The sequence below is a fragment of the Neolamprologus brichardi genome, chromosome 2 (genome assembly GCF_056152115.1).
Source record: "Neolamprologus brichardi isolate AB-2024 chromosome 2, ASM5615211v1, whole genome shotgun sequence".
NCBI lineage: Eukaryota > Metazoa > Chordata > Actinopteri > Cichliformes > Cichlidae > Neolamprologus > Neolamprologus brichardi.
The window spans coordinates 18,636,861-18,664,186 of NC_142105.1; the positions used below are offsets into that span (position 1 = coordinate 18,636,861).

General features: G+C 44.1%; 2 protein-coding genes across 3 annotated transcripts in view; one reads left to right on the forward strand and one right to left on the reverse strand.

Moving 5' to 3' along the window:
* The window catches only part of nrg2b (neuregulin 2b), a 73,543-nt gene extending 58,959 nt beyond the window's left edge, over window positions 1-14,584 (reverse strand). For both annotated transcript variants that reach the window (XM_035911793.2, XM_006781845.2), the window contains exon 1: window positions 13,816-14,584. In XM_035911793.2, coding sequence (XP_035767686.1) covers window positions 13,816-14,227 — 412 coding nt within the window. In that variant the 5' untranslated portion in view covers window positions 14,228-14,584. The remainder of the gene's footprint in view (window positions 1-13,815) is intronic.
* A 3,937-nt stretch (window positions 14,585-18,521) lies between these two features.
* On the forward strand, window positions 18,522-24,929 carry purab (purine-rich element binding protein Ab). Its single transcript, XM_006781844.2, has one exon. It carries the CDS (start codon window positions 18,595-18,597, stop codon window positions 19,438-19,440), a length of 846 nt encoding a protein of 281 aa, XP_006781907.1. The 5' UTR covers window positions 18,522-18,594; the 3' UTR covers window positions 19,441-24,929.
* The last annotated feature ends 2,397 nt before the right edge of the window (window positions 24,930-27,326 follow it).

Below are 27,326 nucleotides of genomic sequence, written 5' to 3' on the forward strand. Positions count from 1 at the left end.
TTTCAGTTGTGCGGCATAATAGTAATCTTGTAAGCATGGCAAAGCTCTCCCTCCCTTCTCTTTTTTCAGTTGCAATGTTTTGTACTGGACCCTCGGTCTTCTGCTGTTCCAGATGAACCGTGAGATCCATCTATCCCATTCGTCAAATTGTTTTTGGGGTATCTCCAGGGGCAGTGACTGGAAGAGATAGAGAATTCGAGGCAGAATGTTCATTTTAATTATTTCTATTCTATTACTCATATCCGTGGGGAGGAGAGACCACCGAGTCAGGTCAGATTTGATCTCTTTGTTGAGGGGGCCATAATTGATTTCATAGAGTTTAGACATGTCTTTCGTTAGGTTTACTCCCAAGTATTTTATTGTGGGAGAGTCCCATTTGAAGTTAAGTTTCTTTTTAGTTTCCGGTCGAGGTGTATAATTGAATGTAAGGGATTGAGTTTTTTGAATATTTAGTTTATAGCCAGAGTAGTGATTATAGGCTTTTAGTAAGGTCATCAATTGGAACAAACTTGATTCAGGATTTGTAATAAAAAGAAGGACATCATCCGCAAACATACAAGTCTTGTGTTCTTCTCCCCTGATCATAATTCCTTGTATTTCAGAGTTTTCTCTAATAGCCTGAGCCAGAGGCTCAATGTACAAGGCAAACAGGGACGGGCTCAAGGGACAGCCCTGGCGTGTCCCTCACTTCAAGTTAATATTTTGAGACAGGTGTCCATTAATCCTGATCCTGGCTGTTGGAGAGTAATACAGTGCCTCAATACATTTAATGAAGCCATCTTTGAATCTGAATCTTGCTAGTACCCTAAATAGATATTCCCAACCCACCGAATCGAAAGCCTTTTCGGCATCTAAGCTGACCAACATTGCACTAATATTTTCTGATGTTATATGATTCATCACTTGTAGTGTTCTCCTTAAGTTATCTTGAGTCTGTCTATTTGAGACAAAGCCTGTCTGGTCTAAGTCTATCAGTTCCGGAATAACTGATTCCAGTCTCTTAGCTAATATTGAAGCAAATAATTTATAGTCCACGTTAAGGATGGAAATTGGACAATACGAGCTGCATTCTTTTTTATCTTTGCCGTCTTTTGGGATAATTGAGATAACTGCTTCTCTCCAAGATTGTGGGGCTACTCCTGTTCTTAATGTGTGATTAAAGCAATTAAGTAGTACTGGTGTTACATGTGACCTAAATACTTTATACCATTCGGACGGATAACCGTCTGTGCCTGGTGCCTTATTCGCCTTCAGCCTTGAAATGGCTTTATGCAGCTCTTCAGCAGTTATCTCAGCCATGAGTTTTTTATTTTGCAATTCTCCTATAGATGGTAGGTCTAATGAGTTTAGAAAGGCATTTATCATTGTATTTTCTACTATGGGAGGTTGGGTATATAGGTATTTGTAATACTGTTCAAATGCCTGTTGAATATCATCCAGTTTACTGCAAATAATTTGTGACTCAGGGTTCCTGACTTTATGAATTCTGTTCTTTTCCTGTTGTTTTCGCAACCTCCACGACAGAAGCTTCATTGCCCTAGGTCCCGTCTCATAATACTTTTGTTTTGTAAATTTGAGGTTGTTTTCAATTTCCTCGTCGTAAATGCCGTTTATATCTTGTTTAATTTTGTTCATTCTCGCCAATATCTGGGGATCTTTTTGGTCAATATGTCTAGTGGTTTCAATTCCTCCTGTAGCTTCTCAAGTCTTTTCTGCTTTTGTTTTTTCCTGTGAGCTGTGAGAGCAATAATCTTACCTCTAATGACAACTTTTGCTGCGTCCCATAGAGTATTTGGAGATACCTCGCCATTGTCGTTATTTTGTAGATAAGTTTCAAATTCCTGTTGGATTTGTGTTTGTACTGATTTCTCATTCAGAATACTGGTATTGAGTCTCCAAAGTGTATTTGTCCGCTGTTTAGCACAGTGCAGGGTTAGGTACACACCTGAATGATCAGATAAATCTCTGACCCCTATTTTACATTCCTCTACCTTATGCCAGTCTGATTTGTACATAAAAAAAATAGTCAATACAAGTATATACTGAATGGCACGCAGAATAATAGATAAACTGTTTATCCCCTGGATGAGAGGCTCTCCACACATCAATCAAACACAGTTCTGTAAGCATGTGTTGGACCATATTAGCATTCGAACTTTTCTTTTGCTGGTGGTTGGATGAATCTAGTTTTGGCTGGAGTTGAACATTAAGGTCTCTACCAAAAATCAAAACTCCCCGTGTTTCCAAAACCACTAAATCAAATAGCTTCTTATAGAAGGATTTGGAGCTTCCTGGCGGGGCATATACATTAAATAATGTTACTTCCTCCTCTTCTAATTTACCCTTTACCAAAATGAACCTCCCTTCTTTGTCCTTTACCTCTGAATACAATTCAAAGTTAACAGCATTGGGGATCAGTATGGCTACTCCTCTTTTGCGGCTTGATTTATGTGACGAGTAATAGGTATTCTGGAATCCAAGTTTTTTCAATTTTTCATGTTCTAAAGAAGATAAGTGTGTCTCCTGCCAAAAAATTACATGCAGCTTCTCACGTTTCATTTTGGCTATTATTTTGCCCCTTTTAATCGGATTATGTAGCCCATTTACGTTTAACGTGATTATTTTATTTTCCCGATGATGCATATAACTTTTTCAGTCTGTGGTCCTTTGTGCAACATCACCCATGCTAACCAGAACATGAACAAGAACAACAAACAAGTAAACCAAAAAAAACAAAATCAAAGGCTTCCAAGTCCGAAGTTCAGGTGAAACCTCGAGTTGAGAGGAAATCCTCGTGCCAGTCGAGGGCCTCTCACCAGAGTCAGGGAAAATACCCAGCACCAGTATCATTGTTTTACGCCAGAATTGCCCAACCGGTACAAAGTTCCTTCTTTAACAAGCTTAGGGAGTAACTACAAAAAAGACTCTTCACAGAATATTTGGAGAGCAGAGGAACACATGTCATTTGAACACTCAAAAGCCTGAATGTATTCGACCCAGATAATAATAAAAGTAAAATAATCACTTTAGGCAGGGTCATATATGGAATACGTGATGAACTGGTAGAAATAGTAACGATAAGAATTTTTTTTTTCCCCTGAGATATAGAGTTCAGCTTAAACTGTCCTGTGCAAAACAGTTTTCGAATTATTGGTAGATTTGCTAAGGAGTAATATTTCATCCTCCTCTCTGCATGAGAGCAGGATACCTCACTGCAAAGCTCCAGTGGGGATGTGATGACCCTCTTGTTTTCACTCGCAGGACTCGGATGTTCCCGGAGGGGCCCGGTGGAAGCTCCGTAGCTTCTCTCTTATTCGCCGCCGATCCACCGCCTGTCTGCTGCAATCTGCGCCGACCCTCTCCCACGTTGCTGGTCTCTGCTGTTTCGGCGCCGTGGGGCCTGGTTCCTTGATTTCATCCAGGCAGAATCCTCTCTTCTTCAGGTCATCGGCTGCCTCTGTCGCATTCTCGTAGAGTTTGGTGCCGCTGTCGAAGAACACCCTCAGCTTGGCTGGATGTGGCGTTTGGAAGCGGAGTCCTTTGGCTTTGAGCTCTCTCAGGATCCCCACGTATGCCTTTCTTTTCTTAAGGATGTCTGGGGGGTAATCTTGGTCAAAGTAAATCCTTTTCCCTTCATAGCGGACATCCTTCTTTCTCCACGCTGAATGCAGTACCGGCGGGCCGATTTGAGCCTTTATCAGCTTCGTTACAAACTCTATCAGATCAGGGCCCTCTAATCCCTCCGGTACCCCATGTATGCGGAGATTATTCCGGCGTGAGCGTGCTTCTAGTTCAGTTAGCTTTGCTCGCAGGGTCTCCTGGCTCTCCATCATGACAGCGAGTGCCTCCTTAACCTCCGTGTCCCATTCTTCAATCTCGGTTATCCACTGTTCTGCCTCCTCTACCCTTGCCGTGGTAGCCACTAGCTCCTTTGTAGTTTCTTGAAGTTTCTTGTTAATTTCTCCTTTGAACTCGTTCAGTTCCTTTTTCATATCATTGCGGAAAGGAAGTCGAAACTCACTCATTTCACTTTTAAGGTCCGACCTCAGAGCCCGGATCTCATCGTAGATAGCTAGCATGAAGGGACTAGCTTCGCCATTATTCTCCTCTCCGCTGCGAGTTTCCTCGACTAACTCTCCCCTTTCCCGTCCCGAGCTTGGTTTGCCTTTGGGCTTTTTTTGTTTATCCCCGTCCATGTCAAGTTTAGGTACTGTTCTTTGTGTCTGAATATTCTTCCAAGAGGATTATTTCCAACCGGCGGGGAGCCGAAACTTTCAAGCAGCCATTTGCTATAGCGCCAAACCGGAAGCCTATTCATCAGCCAAGGTTCTGGGTGAACCCACTGTGAAACCTAGCCCCATTCAATCATGTGATTTACTGAGGTCAAATGGCCCAGGATGTGAGTGGGCATTAAGGCATCTGGGAAGGGATCTCAAAAGTGGATTATAGATGACAGTTGGTGCCGTAAGTCACCGCCTCTTTTCAAAGATGGCCGTTCACACGTCGTAGCTCCCCAGAATACGATGACCAGGATGACTGAGAACCTTCACAGACATACTTTAGCACAAGACATCATTTGAGTGTGCCATCAAATGATGATGATCAAATGATGCCATGAGGCAGTAGTGCTAACCTTTGCACCACCGTGCTGCTTATAAACAGGACCAGCACAAAACAAAACTGGTCAGAACATTTTAAACGCTTTTATTTCAAAAAAGAATGAAGCCATAAACCTTCAAGTGTAAGAGGAAAATCATTAGTTCACCCATTCTGTGTAGCGACTATTACAGTATTAGGGCCACATTAAGAAAAAAATATTATTGTTCATCAGCACCTTAGTTCACATAAAAATTAGACAAACTAATTTCTGGGAGTGGCTGAAATAGTAGCATAACTGATCAAATCATATATATTGAAGAGAGCCGATCCATCGGCTAAGTTTAAATTTGGGGATGTTTTATGGGCATTGTGTTAAATAAAAGGTGGAATGTGACTTTAAAAATGTTGCGTGATCAAACATGTCCTAATACAGAAACATGAAAAGATGCCAAAACAAACACATCATACATGCGGCGCTGTCTACCACGATCCCATAATAGTTACGAGATAACGTCTAGAGAGGCAGAGGAGGACATCTGGAAGACAGATGAAGATGCTCTACTTGTCACCATCAAAGCTCGCCACAACAAAGAGAGATAAAGATAGCCCACCTTTCTGTGCTGAAGATAGCCTGATATAGAACCAAAGGGTTTGTTTTAACCCTTTCCCTTCTGTGAAGTGTTTGCAAAGCATCCATTGTCCCTTTTTAGTCACCGTAATGGCTGTTTTTATGTTGAGGTTGAGCACACAACATACATCACACAGCTTCTGGGATGTTAAAGAGCTGAATTCTTGCTCATGAAGTGTGACTCTGAGTACCAGATGAATATGTCACTTTACAACTTCACGAATATCAGGTTACGCTGGCTGCATGCCAGCCCCTTACACTCTGGCACAGCAGGGCTACTTAAGGAGGAGAATGCCAAAGATTAAAATGGCTTTCCAGGAAAACATGAGATGTCTCAGATTTATGGAGGCGGTGGCAAACTTGTCATTTTTAAATATTTTATCTGCAATACCAACCGACAAGTCCTTGGCATAAACATTTCTAATTATTCCATTTTGAATTTGATGTCTAATCTAATTCTGTGGAAAAACAATCTCAACCGAAACGGAGAGAGCATCGGCCAAATCCATCCTGTCTGAAACAGGCACTTTGCTGATGCAGTGAGGAGGGAGTGTGCAGCAGCAGCTGCATGAGTGTGTGGGTGGTGTGTGCAGTGCATCTGCATGTGTGTACTTCCGTGTGTGTGTGTGTGTGTGTGTGTGTGTGTGCGTGTGTGTGTGTGTGTGTGTGTGTGTGTTAGAGAGAGAGAGAGAGAGAGGTTACACAAAAACCTCTCTCATTCACAAACTGAGCCATGTGGCACTGGGCTGGTCCCTTTAAAAGGCATGTGTCAGAGTTTTCTACTAAGGCTGACTGCTGGAGAGGATGAGTGCTGATACATTATTCACAAGCAAGGACACGCACACATACACCCACACACACACGCTAAGTAACTGGAGGATAGGTACAAGATTTGTACAGTTGCGAGTTAGCTGAGGCACAGAGAATTGCGCTAATACACGTACTTTGGCGAGGAAAGTTGATCAGGATAATGTCAGTGCAGAGACGTACCTATACAACGCCCCTAACACACACACATGCACACACACGCGCACGCAGCAGAGAGGAGAAATCCTCAGCCTTCTGTTATTCAGTGTGCATAATTTATAGCAACCCCAGATCTCTCTGCTAATGACAGCACACTGGGGCATCTGCAGCACAGCAGCAACAGCAACAGCTAACTGGCATTGCTCTGTGCGTGCGTGTGTGTGTGTGTGTGTGTGTGTGTGTGTGTGTGTGTGTGTGTGTGTGTGTGTGTGTGTGTGTGTGTGGAGAGAGGTATAATGCTCTGTTGAGACAAGGACAGTGAGAGAGACAGAAAGAGAGAGAAACAGAAGGGAAAACGACACACAGAGGGTGTCTGAAATAGACACAGATAACGCAACAAAAAGGGGAAAAGGGATGAGACGGACAAGTGAGAGGCCACACACACACAAACATGCACACACACACAAACACATGCACACACACACACAGACTATCTGTTCAAGTCTATTGAACCTGTGAATCTCATGGTTTGTATGCATCAGCATAAAGTATGCACATAAGTCTGAGCTCAACACTACACTTGCTCAAAGGAAAATTGATTCTAATTTAGGAATTCTTGCAGTACCGTTTCCATGATCCAAACGCAGGCAATTCTATGTCTCCATGAGCAGCTTTCTCATCACTGGCTGAAAGGGATCTGAATTTGAAAGCCATGCTGAAAGCTTAAATTCACTGGGTTTGTTTTAAAGAATTATTCAAGGGTGTGGTCCTGGATGTGTTTCCTGTTCCAAGGATTGTTTTGACATGATGCCCCAGAGCACAAATTCCTTCTAATTCTGGGATTTGGAGATCAATGCCACTGTGGTTCTGCCCCCTAGCTGCTCTACACACTGACGTGAACCTGAGCTGAGACACAGCAGTGCATGCTAACCTGGAAATATCAGATTATTGCTTATAAGGTGCTAGACACGTGCAAGTGTAGTCAGAGTCAAAATAGTGAGATATGGATACATTAGTCCGAGTAAAACTTTGAATACAAAGTCCACAGATCCACAGATAATCACATGCACTACTTACTTAAGGAGAAATGGTAAACATAGTCATTTAAGGTTGTAAAGATGCCAAGATATGTCCACCGTCTCTGGCTTATTAAAAGATCCAAAAACAGGATGCAGAAGATTGACATCAAACAAAGGTATCAAAGTTGTCTAATCTCATGTTTGTGTGTTTGGACCAAAGCTGCTCTCGTGACATGCTTCACACTCAGGAAAACATTGATCGGAGACCGTGGCACAACCAAAACTGCAACTGCATCCAGTGTGCTGGCAATGTCGTTGCCTCTGAAATAGCTGCTTTGAAGATGGGGACCAGGTCTGCGGCTTTTAGCTGCCATCTTCAAAGTGATGTTGGTAATAAAACTGCAGTAAGATAGAGTGAGTCTGCTATCAGTTTGCAAATGCATGCAAATGCACCACAGTTGGTGATTGAGTGTGAAAAAATTGCAATGCAGTGCAATCAGTTCAGGTCATTTTTATTTATATAGCACCAAATCCCAACAGCAGTTGCCTTAAGGTGCTGTATATTGTACGGTAAACACCCTACAAAGAAAACCCAACAATCAAACAACCCTCTTTAAGTAAGCACTTGGCGACATTGGGAAGGATAAACTCCCTTTTAATAGGAACAAACCTCCAGGAAAACCAGGCTCAGGGAGGGGCAGCCATCTGTTGTGACCGATTGGGGATCAGGGGAGGAAGACAGAACAGTCACTGGGAAACCACTGATTTGCCATAGTCGTAGGATGGTTGCTTTATTGCTTTTTTAAAAAAAAAAAAATACCCCAGCTAGCCTATGGCAGTTAAGGAGCCATAGCTTAGTTTAATGATGTCATCCATCCATCCATCTTCTTCCGCTTATCCGGGGCTGGGTCGCGGGGGCAGCAGCCTAAGCAGAGAAGCCCAGACCTCACACTCCCCAGCCACCTCCTCCAGCTTGTCCGGGGGAACACCAAGGCGTTCACAAGCCAGCCGAGAGATATGATCTCTCCAGTGTGTCCCAGATCTGCCCCGGGGCCTCCTCCCAGTGGGACATGCCCGTATAGACTGTATATAAAAGATGATCATAGATAGCCACCTTGATATCCCCCTTTGGTTTTTAAAGTCAGCATCTCATTTTGTTAGTTTTGTTGTCGGCACTGCACATAACAAGCAAATGTGGATCTCTCTGAGAAAGCAAAGACACTGAAGCCTCATTCAGTAGCGATGTCAATCAAAGTGTAGCCACACCCTACAGCACACCCTGCTCTATTGTCTGCTTCGACTATACATGAAATAACAGTATACAAAACAAACATTGTATTGTATTCAGTAAATTTTTACAACCTGATCAGTCTCCCCCTGCTGGCCATTAAAAAGAATGACTTTCTCATTGGAATCACTTTTCAGACCCGAAAGCTATATCGACACTTTTTTTACAACCTACAGAACCTAATTGACAGAAAATGCAGTGTATGTCTGAGAGCAGCATCACATTTGTGGTTTCAGCACACAATATGTGCTGGATACAGGTTTTTGATTTTGGTCTCCTCACAGTCAGGAGAAGAAACATTCACCGTCACTGCTTTACAACGTAACTTTTCCTGCAAGCACTAATTTCTGTCCTTGCATGTGTTAAACACTCGAGTGAGTAAAGGACAACGCAGCAGTATTTCTGCCGTATCAAAGTGAACCATTTTCAGACATTTCCACTAAAATAAAAGTACCCACTGAACTTCTCGCTCTTTCTTATTCGTTATGTGGGTAAAAGGCCCGGCTATTACTGAAACTTTTACAGTATCAGTTACTGCCGCATCTCTTTGTAGTGCCAGAGCTAAAGATCACTGCCTTTGCTTCCTTCTCTCTGTTTCTCTCCTCCTCTGTGTGGCTGACTGACAGAAGGGCAGGCATAAGCTGAACCGCACACTCCAGCTACAGTCAGCTAAAGCAGGAGAGAGAGAGAGAGAGAGGGAGAGCATGAGGCATGAGGTATGCAGCATTAGATACAGCATCAGTGACAGGAGCATGTTTGGGCATCAGATAAAGCTATTTTAGGACGAAACTGTCAATGCATCTCAAAAGACGTGCCAACAGCAATGATCAGAGAAGACCTACATTACGCTGCAGCCTGTCTGGGATGTCAGATGGGATTGGTTTTGCAGTTTTTGAAGAGGGTGGTGTGAGCAGTCCACACGCCTAAGTCGTTTACACAGAATAAAACAGGGAGACGTCGGTGAGGGAGAGGCGCTGGATGCAGACATACATGTAACTCAGCATCTGATCAAAGGAAGTTTGTACTCCACTCTTTCACATTAAATGCTGAAACTCAAACATTGCAGCTATTGCCACTGAAACTGTTCAGTTCTGCAAACCCTGGTGTACATAAGCCCCAATCCAGCTGTGGGCTGAGCTGAAGTGGGAGAAGAGGAGAGCTTATTGGAGCAGCTATGGCAGACTCAATAACATAAATAGTAAGAGAGAACCCAGTCGGTCCTGCCATTTAATCAACATTGGCTCTGCTTTTGGAAGATGGCTCTGCTATCTTTTATGGTGCACGAAGATTTACTGTCTCATAATTTCTCTCACAGCGAGGGATCTGTGCTCCTGCCTTTAAACGTTTGCTGGTACAAAGTCTGAATTAAACCTCGACAACCACTTCCCTAAAAAGACTTTAACTTGTCATTTATTTAATTGCCTGCATTACAGTCAGAAATGGGCAAATAATGTGGATTCCACATATTCGTTGTAGCCAGAAATACCAAGAAGTGTGTAAAATTCAGCACATCACTGCGACTGGCACCAGTAGCCTGGACATCAGTAACCTAGCTAAACAATGTAGCTAGAACACCTGCTCTGTCATTGTTTTGCTTTATAGCACTAAGTGTCAAACAGACCCAGAACAAATGAATACAGTAAATGCTTATACAGTAATGTGGCGGTATGTTAGTGAATGCCTGCCTGGATTCTAGCTTTCACATATACGTCAGAGACGTCTTGTCGTGGCAGATTAAACCCCTGACAAGTATGATAAGTGTTGCCCTCTGAAACTAACTGTGCCACCCAGCAGATAGCAGCATAAAGGAAATACAGTGTGGGATCATCGTTTGCATCTGCTCCCATTCTTCTCCGAAAATGTAACTACTTATCAGCTACTCTTGCTGTCAGTTTGCTGCTGTCTGTTTTTGTTGCACAAAAAATCTCAAAAAAAAAAAAAACCAACATCATCAGCTAGTATCAGCAAAACTCATAAGCCTGGTGCAAGCCACAGCTTTATTAGCTATGCTATTGAAAACCTAAAGCCCATAGCCGTTTTGGATCCCATCATGCTGACAGACAGGGGTGTGTATAAAAGTGTTTGGCTGCGATTGGCTGCTTTCCTTTAGACTTGCTTTTGGATTGGTGTCCGCAGACACACCCCTTGCTAACCCACTTGTCAGCTGCCATTTCTCCTGTCTTCGGTGAAACTTTGCAAGCACCTTTGCTTGCACATCTCCAGCCTCACTGCTGGCTGTGAGTCCTGCTCTGTCGTAACTCATTTGCAGGCGACACTGACATTACTGCATTCATGTTTGAGCGCATACAAGCAGACATGTGAAACCCATCTGACTCCACGCTGCAGGTTGGTGCTGTTAGAGCCACAAGTGTTTCGATAGTCTGACTTTTATTTTGTAAAGTTGTATCTGTACATCGCCACAGTTGTCTTTAAATTAAACAATCCACATATGACTCAAGAGTAGCTTTCACTTTTAACACTTTTAAGCTTGAATCATGAAGTAATTCGGATAATTCAAAATTCTTGTAAATAGAGTGTTTATTGAACCATCTGATAAGTTTAAATTAAATATAAATGCATATATATGAGTTTTGATTTGTATCATATTTGCTACATCTGACTTTTTTTTTTTAAATCTAGTGCTTAAAAATGTATGGTGTACTTTATTGTGTTTTTTCAAAAGGGAAAAAAATCACACTGGTGATGCAGAGGTCTCAAAAACTCACAAAACTCACTCTCACTAGCTTAAAAGTACTTTGAGAAACCACTGAACCGTCAGTAAATTTCTTCTTTATAAAAACATATCGAATTGTTGATTTGGCCCCTCTGCAAGTGTTTGCTAACTCTCTGATGCATTTTTTTTTTTGTTTTTTTCAGCCTAATGATGGCCTCCTTCACTTACATTTGGTGACTTAAACTGCAAATCCACCAGGCCATGAAACTGTGTGTTAGTCAGCTGTTCAGTTACTTTCAACCTCTGTATAAAGATAACTGTAATTCCTAAACTGTTATTGCAATACTTTTGTTAAACCCTCTGAATTAAATCAGAAAGCTCGACTTGATGTAAAATCCACTGTGGTGGCGTACAGGGGTGTATGATCTGAACTGTGTAATATTTTGTCTGTTTTAAATCAGGTCCTAAATCAACTTCACCGCAGCAGATTTTATAAAGCTTTAAGGCTACTGCACTGTCAATAAAAAATATACGTGTTTCTTTAACCTCTTGTTAACCTCTCATATATTCCACTCGTGTGTCAATCTCATCCAGTCCTGGAAAAGAAACAAAATTGATGAGGGACGTAACGGAAACAGGGGACATTCAGAGACTACAAGTTGCTACGGTGAATCTATAGTGTCGCCACACACCCTGGAGAGTCTAATTAAGTTGGGGTTCTTCATGTAATTTAGGCTCTTGTTGTGTGTGTACTTGTCGTGTGAGCCTCTGCGTGCGCGCACTTTTGCTACTCATGTTGAGAGAACGTAGATCTGTTTGGACAGTCACACTCCGGAGACTTAACTTTCTTATAGATGGACACAAACGCAGGCCTCACTTATGTCGCGAGGACTAAATCAGCCCTAGATGAATCGCCATCATGTGGAGCAACATACTTTAGGTTGAAGGTGAGGTTAGGTGGAGGTTTAGGGCAAATATAGTTGTCGTGGTTAACAACAGAGAACAGGTCAGTGTAATGTCCTCTGGAGACATGGAGACACATCAGCGCGTGCGAGAATGTGCGCACACATGAGAGGTGAATCAGCTCATAAGTGGGTATCTCCTCTTCTGAGCTTATCCCTGCCTGGAAAATGTGTTCAGACTGATTGCAACAGCACTGTCATTAATAAATGACTGGATAATTTTAGCATGTCATGGAGGTAAAAATAGAACCTCGATGCACCCTTTGTTGAGACATCTGAGCTAACTCCTGTTGGGCTGCAACACTACAGATACACAGACACACAAGCCTGGAAAATAAATGTCACATTTTAAGATTACATGTTTCTAAAGGTTTTTTTGTTTGTTTTTTTAAACCCACATTTTTTTTAAAAAGGAGACCCTTAAAAGGTTTTACGCTGGTGCTCATTTGAGAGAAATGCGTGGCTCTCACTGAAGATCTTATTCTCTATTTTAGAGGCTGAATTACTACTTCCTGTCTTTGTAGTTCTTTGCTTCATGGCTGCCAGATGCTTTAACAATAACTGAGGCTATTGTAGTTACAGCTTCTCAAAGGCAGCGAAGCATGTCAGTGCTTAAAACAAAGGTGCAGTGGCTCACAAAGAACATTTAGCCAGAAAAAAAAAGAAACTCGTTATTGTGTTTTTAAGCGTTATGTTCAAAGTAGATTGAATATACATTACAACATTCATAAGTCACACCATGTGAGGTCATAACTGAGCTGAAGCTGATTTCCAGAGCTCTGCTGTAGAGGGGGAAAGGCTTTTCCATTATCTTAAAGAAATAAACAGCAATAATAAAATAAAGAGAGACAAAAAGTGCAGACTCTCAAACTTGTGGCCCTCTCTGGTTAAACTCCCTAGAACAAAGGGCCACCGCAGCATCTGTTGTTTGTAGAAACAAGAACAAACGACGATTTTTTTAAATGTTAAAAACTGGCAGCAAGTTTTAGAGATTTTAAACTGCCATCACCGCCCACGTACTGTCACTGCAGTCCACACAGACACTGTGGAGACTTTCGCCACAATTTCTGATGGAGAAAAAAAAAGGCGTCAGATGTGATAGATCTAACACTGGCTGAGGGCTCCGATGCAAAGTTTGGAAAGGAGGTTAGTTCAAGACGAGGCTGCTGTCCCCGATTCCCATCACATTCTGGGCCTAACTTTCTGCCTCACTCACACAGGAGCGACACGACAAGAAGAGCCGCTGGCTTTTCCGCCGGTTCGTTTCACCTTAACGCAGCACATGTAGGCTACCGTGAGGATGACACGATGCAGGTCCTGGGCTTTATGCTGCTGTTTGGGTCATAACCGGTGGAGAGGGAGGAGGGTGGTGGTGGTTACTTAGGTTTAACTAACCATCTCTCATTTTTTCTTTTTTTTTTTGGACACACAGACAGATTACGCGACACACACACATTCCCCTGACATGCCTCTCATATATTATGGGTGACCGGGTTATGGAAAACTGAGGTGTCAATCGCTCATATGTGTGTGTGCACGCTGACACACTGTATGGACTGGGAACGTGCATGCGCAGCCAGAGTGCTGGATGTCTCCCTTACATCACCATGGCAGTTTCAGTGGCCCTTATAGTGCGCTGTGAGTGGATGGCAGGTATGAGGGAAAAGCCTTAAACTTACCGCAGTCCTCGCACAACACTCTCTCAACATCCTTCTTCGACTCCGGCTCGCTGGCGTCCACGGGGGCGTACGATGCCTTGAATACCAAGGGCTCGGCGGTGGGGTCCATGAAAAAGATATATCTGTGGTCCTTCTCCACCGTGGTGCACGGGGCCTCGGAACCGAAGTCCCCGACGGTCACGAGCTGCTCCCTCTCGAGGCCGCCGCTGTTGACGGGCCACACATCCAGCACCTTGACATTCACGCTGTAGGGCTCCCGGGAGGAGACGTTCTCCGGGGAGGAGCGCACCTCGCCCTCGATGACCACGGCTGATCTGTACGCCTGGTCCTGGAGGGAGTTGAGACTCGGGGCGTAACAGGCGAAGGAGACCCCGATGACCAGCATGGAGAAATGCACTGGATCAAGCCTCATGCCGTCAGCCTGTGCTGTGCTGCAGTGCTGCTGGGCGGCGGAGCGAGCTGGAAGAGAGAGACGGCGGCGAACGGGCTCCGGCAGAGCAGGCAGGGCAGAGCGGCAGACCTTGTGGAAGTGTCCATGCCATCTGTGTCTGCCGCTGCTTTCCCCATACGGCTGCTGGCGTCGGATGGGGGGGACACAGCAGCCTAGGAACCGGAAACGGCCCGCTTCTGCATGCTTAAAAATGTGATTGCTGCATTCTCCTTCACCAACCACCCTCCCCCCTCTTATCTTCCCTTTTCCTGAAAGGCAAAACAAGACTCGTAAATTAGTCTCCTCTCGAATCCAGGGCTGAAACCTCTCTCTCTCTCTCTCTCTCTCTCTCTCTCTCTCCAGCTAATAGGCTAGCATCGCATGGGTGGGCGCATTGCCTCTTTGGAAAGAAAAAAAAGCGACTTGCGCGTACAGGGGAATCACAAGAAATTATATGCTGTGCTCCACGCACACGCAGTATCGGCTCCTTTATCCACTTATATATCGTCAAGAGTCCCAGTGTTGCAAATCCGTTAGTCAGGAAGCAAAAAAATTCAAATTAAAAAAGGGGGAAAAATCAACAAACCCCCTACCGCGGAGAGGTCCAACGGACAGGATGAGAGAGCAGCGGTTATCCGGTGAGGCGTTGCAACAGTAGCGCGCACCCTCCAGCCGCGTCCCCTGCGCCCCTCATCAAACGCGAGCGGCTTACGTGAGCAAACATCACCTGCCCGGTCAACGGCGTCGCCTCGCCTCGCCACGTCCTGCGCAAACACCCTAATGACCCGGGCACCCAACGGCCCACCGGCACGGACCCAACCGGTGTGTGAGCATGCCGGCAGACTCTGTTTGAAAAAAAAAAAACCCCAAAAAAACCAAACCTCTGTGGGGTGGGTGCAGGAGAATTCACGCACGCGGTGCACAGGCACACCACATCAGCAGCGCGGAGTTGCGTCTGTAGCCAAGCCCTGCACGGCGCCTTCTGTGGATCTCCGGTGCAAGAGGTGCAAGAGAGGCTATAGGCGACTGCTACACACACACACACTGCGGATAGCTGTTGCGATGACTAACGCTGCGAAATTCTCTCAATGGATTCCTCGGCATGTAGAGGCGAGCGGGCGCTTCGGAGCTGAGCTCTCTGAGCTGTTAGATGGCCCCTCTGGAAAATATATCTGCTTCTGCAAAGCACGCCCGAATCCCGCTTTTATGTTCAGCACTGTTTTTGCGAGTCATTACACTTCACAAATGTCGCCTTGCAGTTTTGCCGACTCCTGTGGCAACACGTGGTAGCAACAGTTACCAGAAAATGCGGGTGTTATAATAGAAAGACACAAATATTTTCGCCAATCTGGCTTAGTTACAGTGAATAAAGCTTCATTTTCCACTGAATACTCATCCACCAATGAAACGAGACCCCTGTACAAAGTGCTGAGGTTTTTTGGTTGTTTTTTTTTTTTGTTGACCATAAGTATCCCCTCCCAGTCTCTGCCTCCATCAGCCAAGCCATTCATAAGATTTGCCTTTCCCTCCCTGTCAGGAGCTGTGCGACCTTCGTTAGAGGTCAGAAAGCCTTTTTGTAGTCCATACAGAGGAAATCAGAAACTATAATGTCACATAGGGGACACATGGACAGTTTTCATATCTCCCTCTCTCTCTCTCTCTCTCTATATATATATATATATAGAGAGAGAGAGAGATAAAGAAAATGTATATAGCCATTTCATCTGAGCATGCAGCTACATCATGGCCTCATCTTCCCCTCATCACCAGGGTCAGGTCAGGGGCCTGCCTCTGTCCATGGTGCTGAAAAGCTGGACAGCTTTATTTCTCTGTCCAAGCAGGAAAACCACATCCCTGTTCATACATTATTTTCACATGGAGTCAGGAGTAAAGCCGGAGTGCCACTGATCTCTGTGGTTTTAGATGTGCTCAGTCGAATGTTTAGATTGCGCCACATTTTTGCAGTTGTTTCACCAAGCTCACAGAACTGGATCAGCCAATCTCTGATCTATCCTGTGACCCAGCCCCACATCATCCCTCCCCACCTACAACCCACATACACAAGGATCAGTCTCTCCTTCATCTAGTCAACTTGGAAGCCCTCGTTCAGAAAGCTTGCATGCAATTTTGGGAATTGTTCTAAATTAGCCTTGAAAACAAATCATTTGTTGACCAAGCAAAGTGGAGTGAAAATGATTCCTGCTGTTCACTGGCCAGGGGCGGCCACCACCAACTGCCTTCACAACCTCCCTGAACTCGAGCAAAGGGGGGCACGTTTGTCGCTACATCAGCACTTCAGCAGGGTGCTGATGAGGTCGCTTGAACTTCCCTGTCATGATACACTAATCGTAACAACCCAGCAGTCATTTTGGTAAATGGTAAATGATCTGGTTCTTATATATAACACTCTTCTACTCTACCTGATCACTCAAAGCACTTTATTTTTTACAGTTCTTGTAGGGAATATGCTTTTCTGTACTTGACACACATTTCTTTGTAGCTGTCCTAGCCACCCTTTCTTTTATGTGAGATTACATCAGTGTCACTCTGCAAAGACAAAGCATAAACCTCGTGTTTTATTCATTTAAGTGCAAGTTTAGAAAAAAAAACAATTAAACAGTTGCGAATAAAACATAAGAGGTGGTCTTTTTTCATACTTGGTCTACTGATATAAATTATATATTCCAGAGATTATTAGGTCAAACCCCATCAAGTCTCTCCATCTTGTCCTTCTTCAGGTCTGCTACACGGGCACTTGTTGTGTTTACTGCTATTATGACATCACAGTCAAAAGCATGTAGTTCCACCGGTGAACTATTTACTGAATTCATGTTTCCTGTAGCTCCTAATTATTAGGGACAGGGATTGGAGGGGTTATGGATGCAGCGTGAGCATGTGGATTGCAGGTGGGATAAAAACTGAATTAACAATAAAGGAAAGGTTGTTTTCACAAAGGTTATAGTCAACTAAAACTAAAATTCAAACTAGATGTGAAAAAACATTTTAGTCAACTAAAATAAAAAAGGCTCTTGAAAAATATTAAGACTGAAACAATTGTGTCAACTTTCAAAACTAAAAACAAATAAAAATGAGACTTTGTTGGTGTTTATTGAGACTCTGTTTGTGAGTCCGCTGCTTTCAAGCGTCTGTGTTTTTATTGTCACTTGTGCAATGATTTCCTAAATCCTGTCTCTGACATGTGCCCTCCACACAGCATATATTACAAAGACTAAAATGAACACAGAAACTAAAAAAAACTACAATTGAACATTTTCAAACAATAAAAGCTAAACAGAACTTCACTCTTACTGAAACTAAACTGACTTAAAAGAAAAAAAAAGAAAAATCAAAATCAAAATGAAATCAAAACTAGTTCGACAATACAAAACTGTAATGACTCTGGTTTTCACACATTATGGCTCATTCTATTCCACTAATTTGATACCTAGAATTTTGCTGTGGTGATTGTCTCCTGGACCCCAAACAGTAGTCCTTGTGTTTCGTGTTTGTGGGGGTCACCGGACTATTTATTTTGCCCATATAAAGCGCTAAGTGTCAGGCCTTGAAGTGAATTCCAAGAAAACCCTGAATCTTAAAGGCTCCCACTGAAGGAGGAGAAAATCATTATCAGAAGTGCTGCCAAACACTCGTGTCACCATGTGTGCCAATAAATGTATAGCAACAGGTTTTTCTTCCCTTTAACTTTTTTTAAGCCCTTCAATGTCATTTCCCATTGAGAGAAACAGAGACACACCGGCGTGTCCAATCACAGGCTAATGATTCACGGTGCTTCGCAGTGCATCAAAATCCCACGCAGCCACCATCGACTGTTCATTCAGAAATTTCTTTTTCACCCCGCTCTCCCTTCTCCGCGTCTCCTTTCGTGCGGGTTCGCTGTCCGTGGTGCTGAAACCCCCAAAACGACTGTCCATGGTGCCGAAACACCCGACCCATTAACCACCAGGTAGGCTAAGCCTTTGTCTGCGCCCTGTTCTTAGCTGTGTTTGACACAGCTTTCAAACCCCGTGATCTTCCTTTGCTTAGACCCGCTTATTTATGTAAACACATCTGTCTGTGAGCTCGGCTGCGGAGTTTTAGGCATTCATTTGCAGTATGCGACTACTTTAACGGCTTAAAATGTAAATTCTGCGAAACGTTGCAAAAATCGCGCGGGGACCTTGAACGCAGCCCGCTCGGAGTACTACAGTAACACCAACTACAGTTACTTTCATTTTTTCACCCTCTTCTCTTCTCTCGTCTCGCGATAGAGCGGCGGAGCGGTTTGACGGGCAGTCGAGGTTGCAGCAGGCAGAGGGAGACGGTGGAAGGTAAAGCAGGGAGGCAGCATCATGGCGGACAGAGACAGTGGCAGTGACCACGGAGGGCCCACTGCAGGCCCCGGCTCGCTGCCTCCGGGCGCAATGGGCGCCATGTCCCGGCTGCAGCACGACACCGAGGAGCTCGCCTCGAAGCGCGTCGACATCCAGAACAAGCGCTTCTACCTTGACGTGAAGCAGAATGTTAAAGGCCGCTTCCTAAAGATAGCCGAGGTCGGGGCTGGGGGAAACAAGAGCCGCCTCACTCTCTCCATGTCTGTCGCCGTGGAGTTCCGCGACTATCTCGGGGACTTTATCGAACATTACGCCCAGCTGGGCCCGACCAACCCGGACATGGTGCAGGATGAGCCCCGGCGGGCGCTCAAGAGCGAATTCCTGGTGCGGGAGAATCGGAAATATTACATGGATCTGAAAGAGAACCAGAGGGGGCGGTTCCTGAGGATCCGACAGACCGTTAATCGGGGGCCCGGATTGGGAAGCGCGCAAGGCCAGACCATCGCTCTGCCGGCGCAGGGTCTCATCGAGTTCCGCGACGCTTTAGCCAAACTCATCGACGACTACGGCGTGGACGAGGAGCCGGCGGAGCTCCCGGAGGGCACCTCGCTCACTGTCGACAACAAGCGCTTCTTCTTTGACGTGGGCTCCAATAAGTACGGGGTGTTCATGCGGGTGAGTGAGGTGAAGCCCACGTACCGGAACTCCATTACGGTTCCCTGCAAAGTGTGGTCCAAATTCGGTAACACCTTCTGTAAATACGCGGAGGAGATGAGGAAGATCCAGGAGAGGAGTAGAGAGAAAAGGGCCTCGGAACTGCTACCTGAGGGCCCGCACGGCGGAGACGACGGCGACGATGACTGACGCGGATTTTAGGAGAGCTGACATGAAACAACCGAGACAACGTTGGACTCTGAAGAGAAAAAAAACAACCCAGACTTTTAACTGTAAAATAGAAAGAGAATCTACAAGGGAATCACCCCACACACACAACCTCCACAGACATGGCAGCACCTCTGCTGTCTCCTCGCTCATTTTACTGGATGTCACCCCACTTACCACCCATGTAACAGTAAGCCGCTGCTATCAAGGACTTAACTGTAAGATATGAACCGTTTCCTACTTGATTTAAGTGACAATGAACAGAGTGTTTATATCTCTATCGATGACAGATTTTGCACACATCAAAGCTATTTCACAAAAAAAAAAATGTTTAAGTGTTTTAAAAACTGGTAATAGACTTAAGATTTAATCAAAATAAAACCAGAGGTTTAGAGTATAAAGTCTTCATGGAGAAGGAATATTTGACATCAGCACAAAGAGGATATATTATGGACTTTATGAAACCAAAATCCGAATCCAGATGTATAGTTTATTATAAAGGTACGCAGAATAAATATGACAATGCTCAATGAGTTACAGAAGGCAGCACTGCAGGCCTTGTAAACACCTGTCAGCATGCGTGTAGGCACATGTTTTGAAAAGAAGTTGGCAAAGTAGGCCGTAGTCTCTAATTTGGCCTAAACGTAGTCGGATAATGGAAGCATTTCTCTCATGCCATTATGGAAAAGGTTGAGACACAAACCTAAATAGCCTATGTGCGCCTCAAACAAATGGGTTAAACCTATCTCTGAGCTACTCTATTGAATATCAACCCTCTTGCACCATGTCCACATAAACTTAAATGAAAAAAGTGCTAACTTAGATGTACTAATTATGATTTTGTGAATCAGCTGTAAAAAAAAAAATCCTTATTAAGATGCCCACGTTTTCTGTGGGATTTTTTTCTTTACGTTGTTGTTTTTTGTTTTTTCTTTTCCTCAAGGTGGTGGGGGATGCAAAAGGATATTAAAAAAAGGTCCATATGTGGGAGCGCAAGGCGCAGAAACAAACAGACAAAAAAAGACGCGTCAGCGCAGCGCGCGGCGAGGCAACGCATCCTCTCTGACGTCATTACGACCCGTGCCTTATACACTCCACTCGTTTACGTGTTCTCACGTGGATGGTCTGTGACCTCGACCGCTGTATGTTTTCATTTACGAGTGCTGTTATGTAGGCAGAAATATATACTCACCAGGGCTGTGGGATTCACACCCCTGCAGTGCATGGAGCATGCGTGGCAACACCAAAAGTAAAGCTGAAAGGCTGCTGGGAGCTGGGGGCAGGGGGTGGGTCCAGTTGTGTTCTTGGGTGTTGTTGGCATGTTGGGGGCTATGCACGTTGTGCTATGGTGCAACATGGAGCCCAGAATCCCTAGCCGCACCCCTGGCTTGACGGACTGATCGGTGCCTCCCGGGAACTCACTGAGTGTGCGCGAGCGTGGAAAGTAAGCTGGAAATGTTATGGGTGGCTTTGCTCACCATATGCACCATGATGTTAAAAAGAAAAACAAAAAATGAAAAAAACAGCAACAACAACAAAAGTATATAAAAATAAAAAAACTAAAACCCAGGAGCGGCTGGATGAGGCTTATTTGTCAGAGCTGAGATGGATGCTGTTAAAGAGCCAGGCAGTCAGCCAGCCAGGCAGGCCAGCCGGCCGGTCCCATGCAGTCAGTACGAATGCGGTCCAGCGGATTTAGAGGCCTATCAGTGCAGGGCCGAGGCAGTGTCTATCTCTTTATGGTGCTACAGCCCCTTGATCGCTCCTTGGGGGCCTCGCCGCTCAGAATATGTCACTTTTGCATTGTTATTCTGATGCTTCTTTTTTTTCCCCTTTCCTCCACAGTATGTTGTCCAAAACGTGTCAGGTTTCCCCTCCCAGCCAGAGACGAAGCCACTGACTAGTGTAGGACATTTTATATTAGTGTGCAATATTGTGTACGTGCCAATCGTGGCATTGTATCACGTGTATAGACGAAAAATGTATAGGCTATGTGATCAGTAGATATTTGAAAGCATGATGATGAAGTGGATGCATCCGCATTATATTTCCAAAATGTGAAGACTTTTACTTCTCGAGGTGAAAAAAGTCAGACTCGTTGTGAGTTTTTTTTAATTGTTTTTCTTCCTGTCACTTTCTGTAAACCAGTAGGCTGCCTTGTCTGTCTCTCAGTGCGCGTAGACTAGCTCGGGTATTTTACGTCCTCCCTTAGGAAAACGAAAAAAAAGTTCTCCTCCAAACACACAACACAGACCGTCAACAACCTCTGACTGTCTCCATGTTGGCCCTTCTACACTAAGCTTGAATAGTATCTTGGGGCTTGGGTCCAGGGGTGGCTGGCATACACACACATACACGCACGCACAGACACACACATACTCTCCCCCTGTTGAGGCCTCTTGTTGATATCTGAGTGTTTGGGAGGCCTCTGAAGTGTTTTGAATTGTGTCTAGAACTGCACAAGGCCTCCTGTCATTAGGAGAAAGAGAACTGTGTGCTTGGAGCTTGAGTGCGAGCCCTCACTCACCTGGGACTGCAGTACAGGTGAACCGCAGTTTGACTTAGGCTTTTCTGGGGTTTCAATCGAGCCGGGCGATAGCGATCAGCCGCGGCAGAAGCCAAAGGACAGAGGAGTTTGTTGTTGTTTTCATGGCGAGGATCACAATCCCCTCTGATGTGGGAAGACTCTTGTCGCAGTCTCGCTCCTCTTTCCCAGGCGTTAAAAAAAGGCTTGTTGCTTGTGCACTATTCATCACTTAGAACGTGTAGTCCATCCCTTCATTTTGACTCAGCTGACCTTTAGCCCTGCACTGAGGTCCTGCTGAACTCTCAGTGCGTTAAATACGACTGAGCCTGTCGGTGTGGCATGCCACCTAGCTGACGGGAAGGGAACACTTTAGAGGCCTCAGCTGGATAAAAGCGGCTAATGCACTCACAAGCGAGGCCTACCGTGTATGTAGGAGAGCTGAGGCCGGGTCGAAAGCAGAAGTCCCCGGGGCACACTTGGGCTCATAAGGTGTCACAAGTTCAATCCTCAGATTTAAAAGCTGATTTGTGTCTGATTGGCTGCGTTTGTGATGGCAGGAGAAGAAAAAAAGGTTCCAGAAAATCCCTTCTGTTCACCACAGGACTGTTTCTGGCCCACATTTGTCTCAGTGACAGTGAAAGGCCTGATGAAGCCTGGCACTGCACTGTAAGGGCTTACCAGCAGCAGCAGCAGCCTGCCACAACCTTCCAACCCGGCTGCAGACAGATCGAGTTAGGACCGTTCTCTCTGGAAATCTCTTCCACTTCTTACAGAGATTATTATATTTCCTCACACTGCCCTCAATACAAAAAACATTTATTTTCATTGAACGCACGTACAAGCCACCTATGACTATGTGCCCAGAAAAGCACATCTGAGGTCAACCTGAGTTCATCTTGAGGTCACCGCGAGTCTGAAGTCACTGTGGTGATACAGCACTTATTCCCCAAAGTGTTCTAGCTTTAGCCTGACTGACTTTAATCATGTCTGCTACATGCTAAGACTGGAAATACGACGCTTCCTTTCTCTTTTTCTCTAATGGCCAAATATGAGGAGAGCCTGAACATGCTCATAGAGTTCACTTTGTGAATGCCTCACTCTGTGAAACGCACACATTGTTCGCTTCTTTGTTTGTTTTTAAAAAAGATTTAAAGATGTGTTCTTTTGTTTTCTCCAGGTGCTACTGGGTCAGTTGTGTTTTTAGCGTTGAACGTGGCGTTTTCGGGTCTTTGTCCGAAGCGTACTTCCGGTGCGATCAAACCTGATTTTGTGAGACCTTTACCTGGAGTCACCTTGCAGCCACGTTGTGCCCACATCTACACAGTCATCCATCTCTAGGACTTAAATGCAGCATGGTAGGCGGATGTCGTTCGTCTCGTTTTCTGTGTCAGCGGACGTGATGGTGTGCCATCTTCGGGTGGCTCCGGATGGGTTGGATGTGCATGAGCGATGCTGCTCTGTGCTTGTTAGCGCCGTTTCAATTATTTTCTCCACAGCAGCAGCCATCATAGTGATCTCTAATCATGATGTTAACCAAACTTTCGCCCGCAGTATTCATTTGTCAGATTTGACTTAAGTGTGCCGTTTTCTTTCGTTGATCAGACTACAGGCAACCAGACCATTCCTGGTCAGACTGAGGAGAGGTTAAGTTGTAGATGCAGCGATATCTACTTGCTGCACGCACCTCAGTGTCAGATTGCTAGGATGGCTCCGCTGTAGGTGGGGAACAGCCACGTCTACATGACGGTTTAACAGAAAACTTCCACAAATGAAACGCGGCTGCCGGCTCGCGCCTCCACCAGACTATACGAGTACTAACAAAAAAAGTAAAGAACTGACGGAACTTATGTTAAGGTGTTCAAAACAACCAAATGTGCTCTGTTTCTGGTTTCCAGTGTTGTAGTCTTTCATTGGCCATTCTGACTTTCTGGTTAATCACACAACCAATCGCAGCCTCTGGTCAAAGCCAAGCACTATATGACTCATTAGAAAACCACAGACAGAGGAGCTCATTCAGCATGTCTTCTGTTTGCACACGCACCGAGCAGTAGGGTCCACCGTGTTCGCAGACTGTAAAAGCTACTGTTGTGTATAGTTCTTGAAGACGTCCTTGAAGCTGTTCTGGAGATGTTGGGTTAAATGGATCCTGGATTTTTAAGGGGGTGGGGTCAATGCACAATGAACATATCCCATTGTCACCGTTTGGTCTCAATCCCTTTACCATCCCCATAAGAGATAATATGTTGTATCTTTCGAAAATATTTTATCTGTGGCGTGTGTGTGTGTGTGTGTATATATATATACATATATATATATGGTTTGTTATATATGATGCTCCTCCTTTCAGAAAAATATAACATGTAAACAGGAAAAACATTGCTGTTTTTTTCCTTTGTATTTTATACTTACAGAAAGCATTGAATAAAATGGATAAATACTTGCACTTTAGATATATTAAGAAAAATAAAAATCTGCATATTATTTTTGATAGGGATCTCACATTTAAAGAGTATAAATTACAGGCTTTGTGACTATTGCTGGACAGAGATGTATTGAGTTCTACTTATTGAAGTATATTTTGTCTGTGTCAGAAGGTTTACTAAAGTAAATTGCATGATAAAGTAGTGCTACACCGATATTGTTTTTTTTTTTTGTTCGTTTTATTTTGTTTTGTTTATTTAGTTGATAAAAATGTCTGAAAACTGTGATAACGACCCTCTTGTATCATGTTTAACCTCTCCTCACCCATTCTAGGATATTTCTTACTGAAATATGGCCTTTTCCTGACTATATGACGATGGTGCTTACTTTGGCTTTGACATCGAGCTCATCCTATACATCTCGACATCATCATCATAACTCGCGTCCTTACACTCCATTTCTTTCTGTTATGTACTCTCACTACCTTATTAAATTTCCGTTGATGGCAAAAAAATAAAACAAAGGTGTGCTGTTTTGTACATTGCTGTTTGTTTTAATGTTGAGGGAGCTTTGTTGTCTGAAAAATGACTAATGGCGCAATAAAATGTCATTCCACATGTCCTGGTCTCTGCACAGCTGTCTTTAACTTCGCAATGGTCAGTTTTTTAACAGACCCGGGCTCGATGAACCCCAACCAGCAGGAATTGCTGACTGAATTCAATATACTATTACCAAAGTTATTAGTTTCTTTTTTTTAAGGAAATCTGCCAAGTTTCTATGCACAACGAGAAAGACAATATACACTGATCAGCTGCGACATTAAGTTACCCTTGTTCATTCTACCCAAAGAAGCTCTCACCTATTCGGACAGGAAGCTGGACCTCTCACGGTGTCCCGGCAGGGTGGTGCCTCTATCAGTCAGGCTCATTTATGCACATCCTGCCACTGCGGGATCAGATTGGGATCAGGTAAAGTCAGCACCTTTGACTTCCTGTTGTGTTTTCCAGGCTTTCTTGCGCTACATTTGGAGCGTGCTGGGGCACATGTTGTCATACGCAACCATAATGTTTCTGCAGCTGCCACGTGTCAGAGTTGCATCTGCTCGAATGCAAAGCTCTACCAGCAGAACATTGCACTGCAACAAGATGATTGATGTTATTCACTTTACCTGCCTATGGAGCTCGGAAAGATAGTAACTGGACTTCTTTAAATTTCTTGAAGATGTTTCACCTCTCATCCAAGAGCCTTCTTCAGTTCTAAAAGCCTCTTGGATGTGAGGTGAATTGATTGGTGGAGAATCTACACAGACACTTTACCTGTCAGTGATCTTTTATAACCGTGGGGAAGACTGCTGACTTGACAGTTGTCCAGATGATGATCGTCGACACCGTCTGTAAGGACAGTTAGCCACAGAATGCTCCTGAAGAGACTCGTTGTTCACAGAGTGCTGAATCGAAACTTATTCATGGAAAGTAGATGGGAAAGGGAAAGTGTGATAGCAAAAAGGTGCACATTCAACAGGAATCACTGCAGCTTTGGGGAGACTGTCAAGAAAAGTCAAATCAAGAACTTGAAAGAAAGCGGGCGTCAAAACATCAAGAGCCACCACACACAGACGTCTTCAGGACTGACTGGCACATAGGAGGGTAACAACAGTGGGCGGATTTGATTTGTTTGGGGTTTTTTACATTTTGCCTTTACTTATTCCAGAGACAGGTGGACAAAGAGTGCATGGGATAATGACATGACATACTAAAGTCATAAGACTCACTGCTCAGGGCATTCTTAATCCATGTGACATGTCACTTGACTATCATGACCCAAAAAGTCAAGTTTTACACAGAACACGGAGCACTGTATTAACTACCATGTTATCATCCAGGGTGTCATTATCACTAATGGCACCTCATGTGGATTAATCAACTATGCCGTATACCTAAAGGGAGTTTAAAGTTACTTTAAGTTTATGCTCAAACTGCTGCTGCAAAATGCAACGATGCTATCAGCATTCAGACCGGACACCAGTAAGCCTTGTTCTCATGGTGCAGTTCTGATGGAAAGCAGGTTCAAAATCTCCTGGGAAAATGTAGACTGCAAAACAGGAGAAAGGCAGCGCTTTTATTTTCCCTGGCAACCGAAATAGTGGAACAACCACACCAACCGTGGAAACTTTACCTGGCAAAAAGAAAATCCTTCTCCAATCCCCCTTCTTGGATGATGCAAAGAAGGCAAAGAAGGAGAGCGACAGAATTTGAAAGCAAAAAAAAAAAAGAACCTTAAAAGAGCTTGAAAGAGACTTTTGGTCTGCCTCATTTCTGCAGGATCAATAAAAAAATACCGACTTCTTATGGCAATAGAAAGAAGTCCTGTCTTTGTTACAAAGGTGGAAGGATTGAAAATGTGAAGCTTCATGGCTAATGTGGTAATTCATACCCTTAATCAAATGTTTGTTGTTTTCACTACTTATAAAGGAGTCATGTTTTTGAGAGACTGCTGTAAACAAAGAAAGTGACACATAAGAGATTAGATTTGATTCTACAGTTGATAATGTAATAGCAAAGTAGTGATACATATGCTTATGATGGTTATATATGAAAGTTCTCAGAATATATTTGCACATACGTCTGTGCTATACCAAACGAATACAGTTAGAGTGTAAGGGGAAACAGATGCCAAATTCAAGTATGAATTTATTGACTGATTTTAGCATTTGACCCCATTATGAGCTGGCTAGGGTTATTTTAAAAGCTGAGAAGATGCACACTGCACTCACGATTATAGCTGCAAAAAAATGTCAAACATAAGTACACTCTCAAATTATAGCATTTAAAGGGAACTCGTGGTACTTTCAGATTTGAAAGTCAGAGGAGTTACACAAAACTTAGCTGCCGACAATAGCTAGCTTCTACTAGCATTAAGA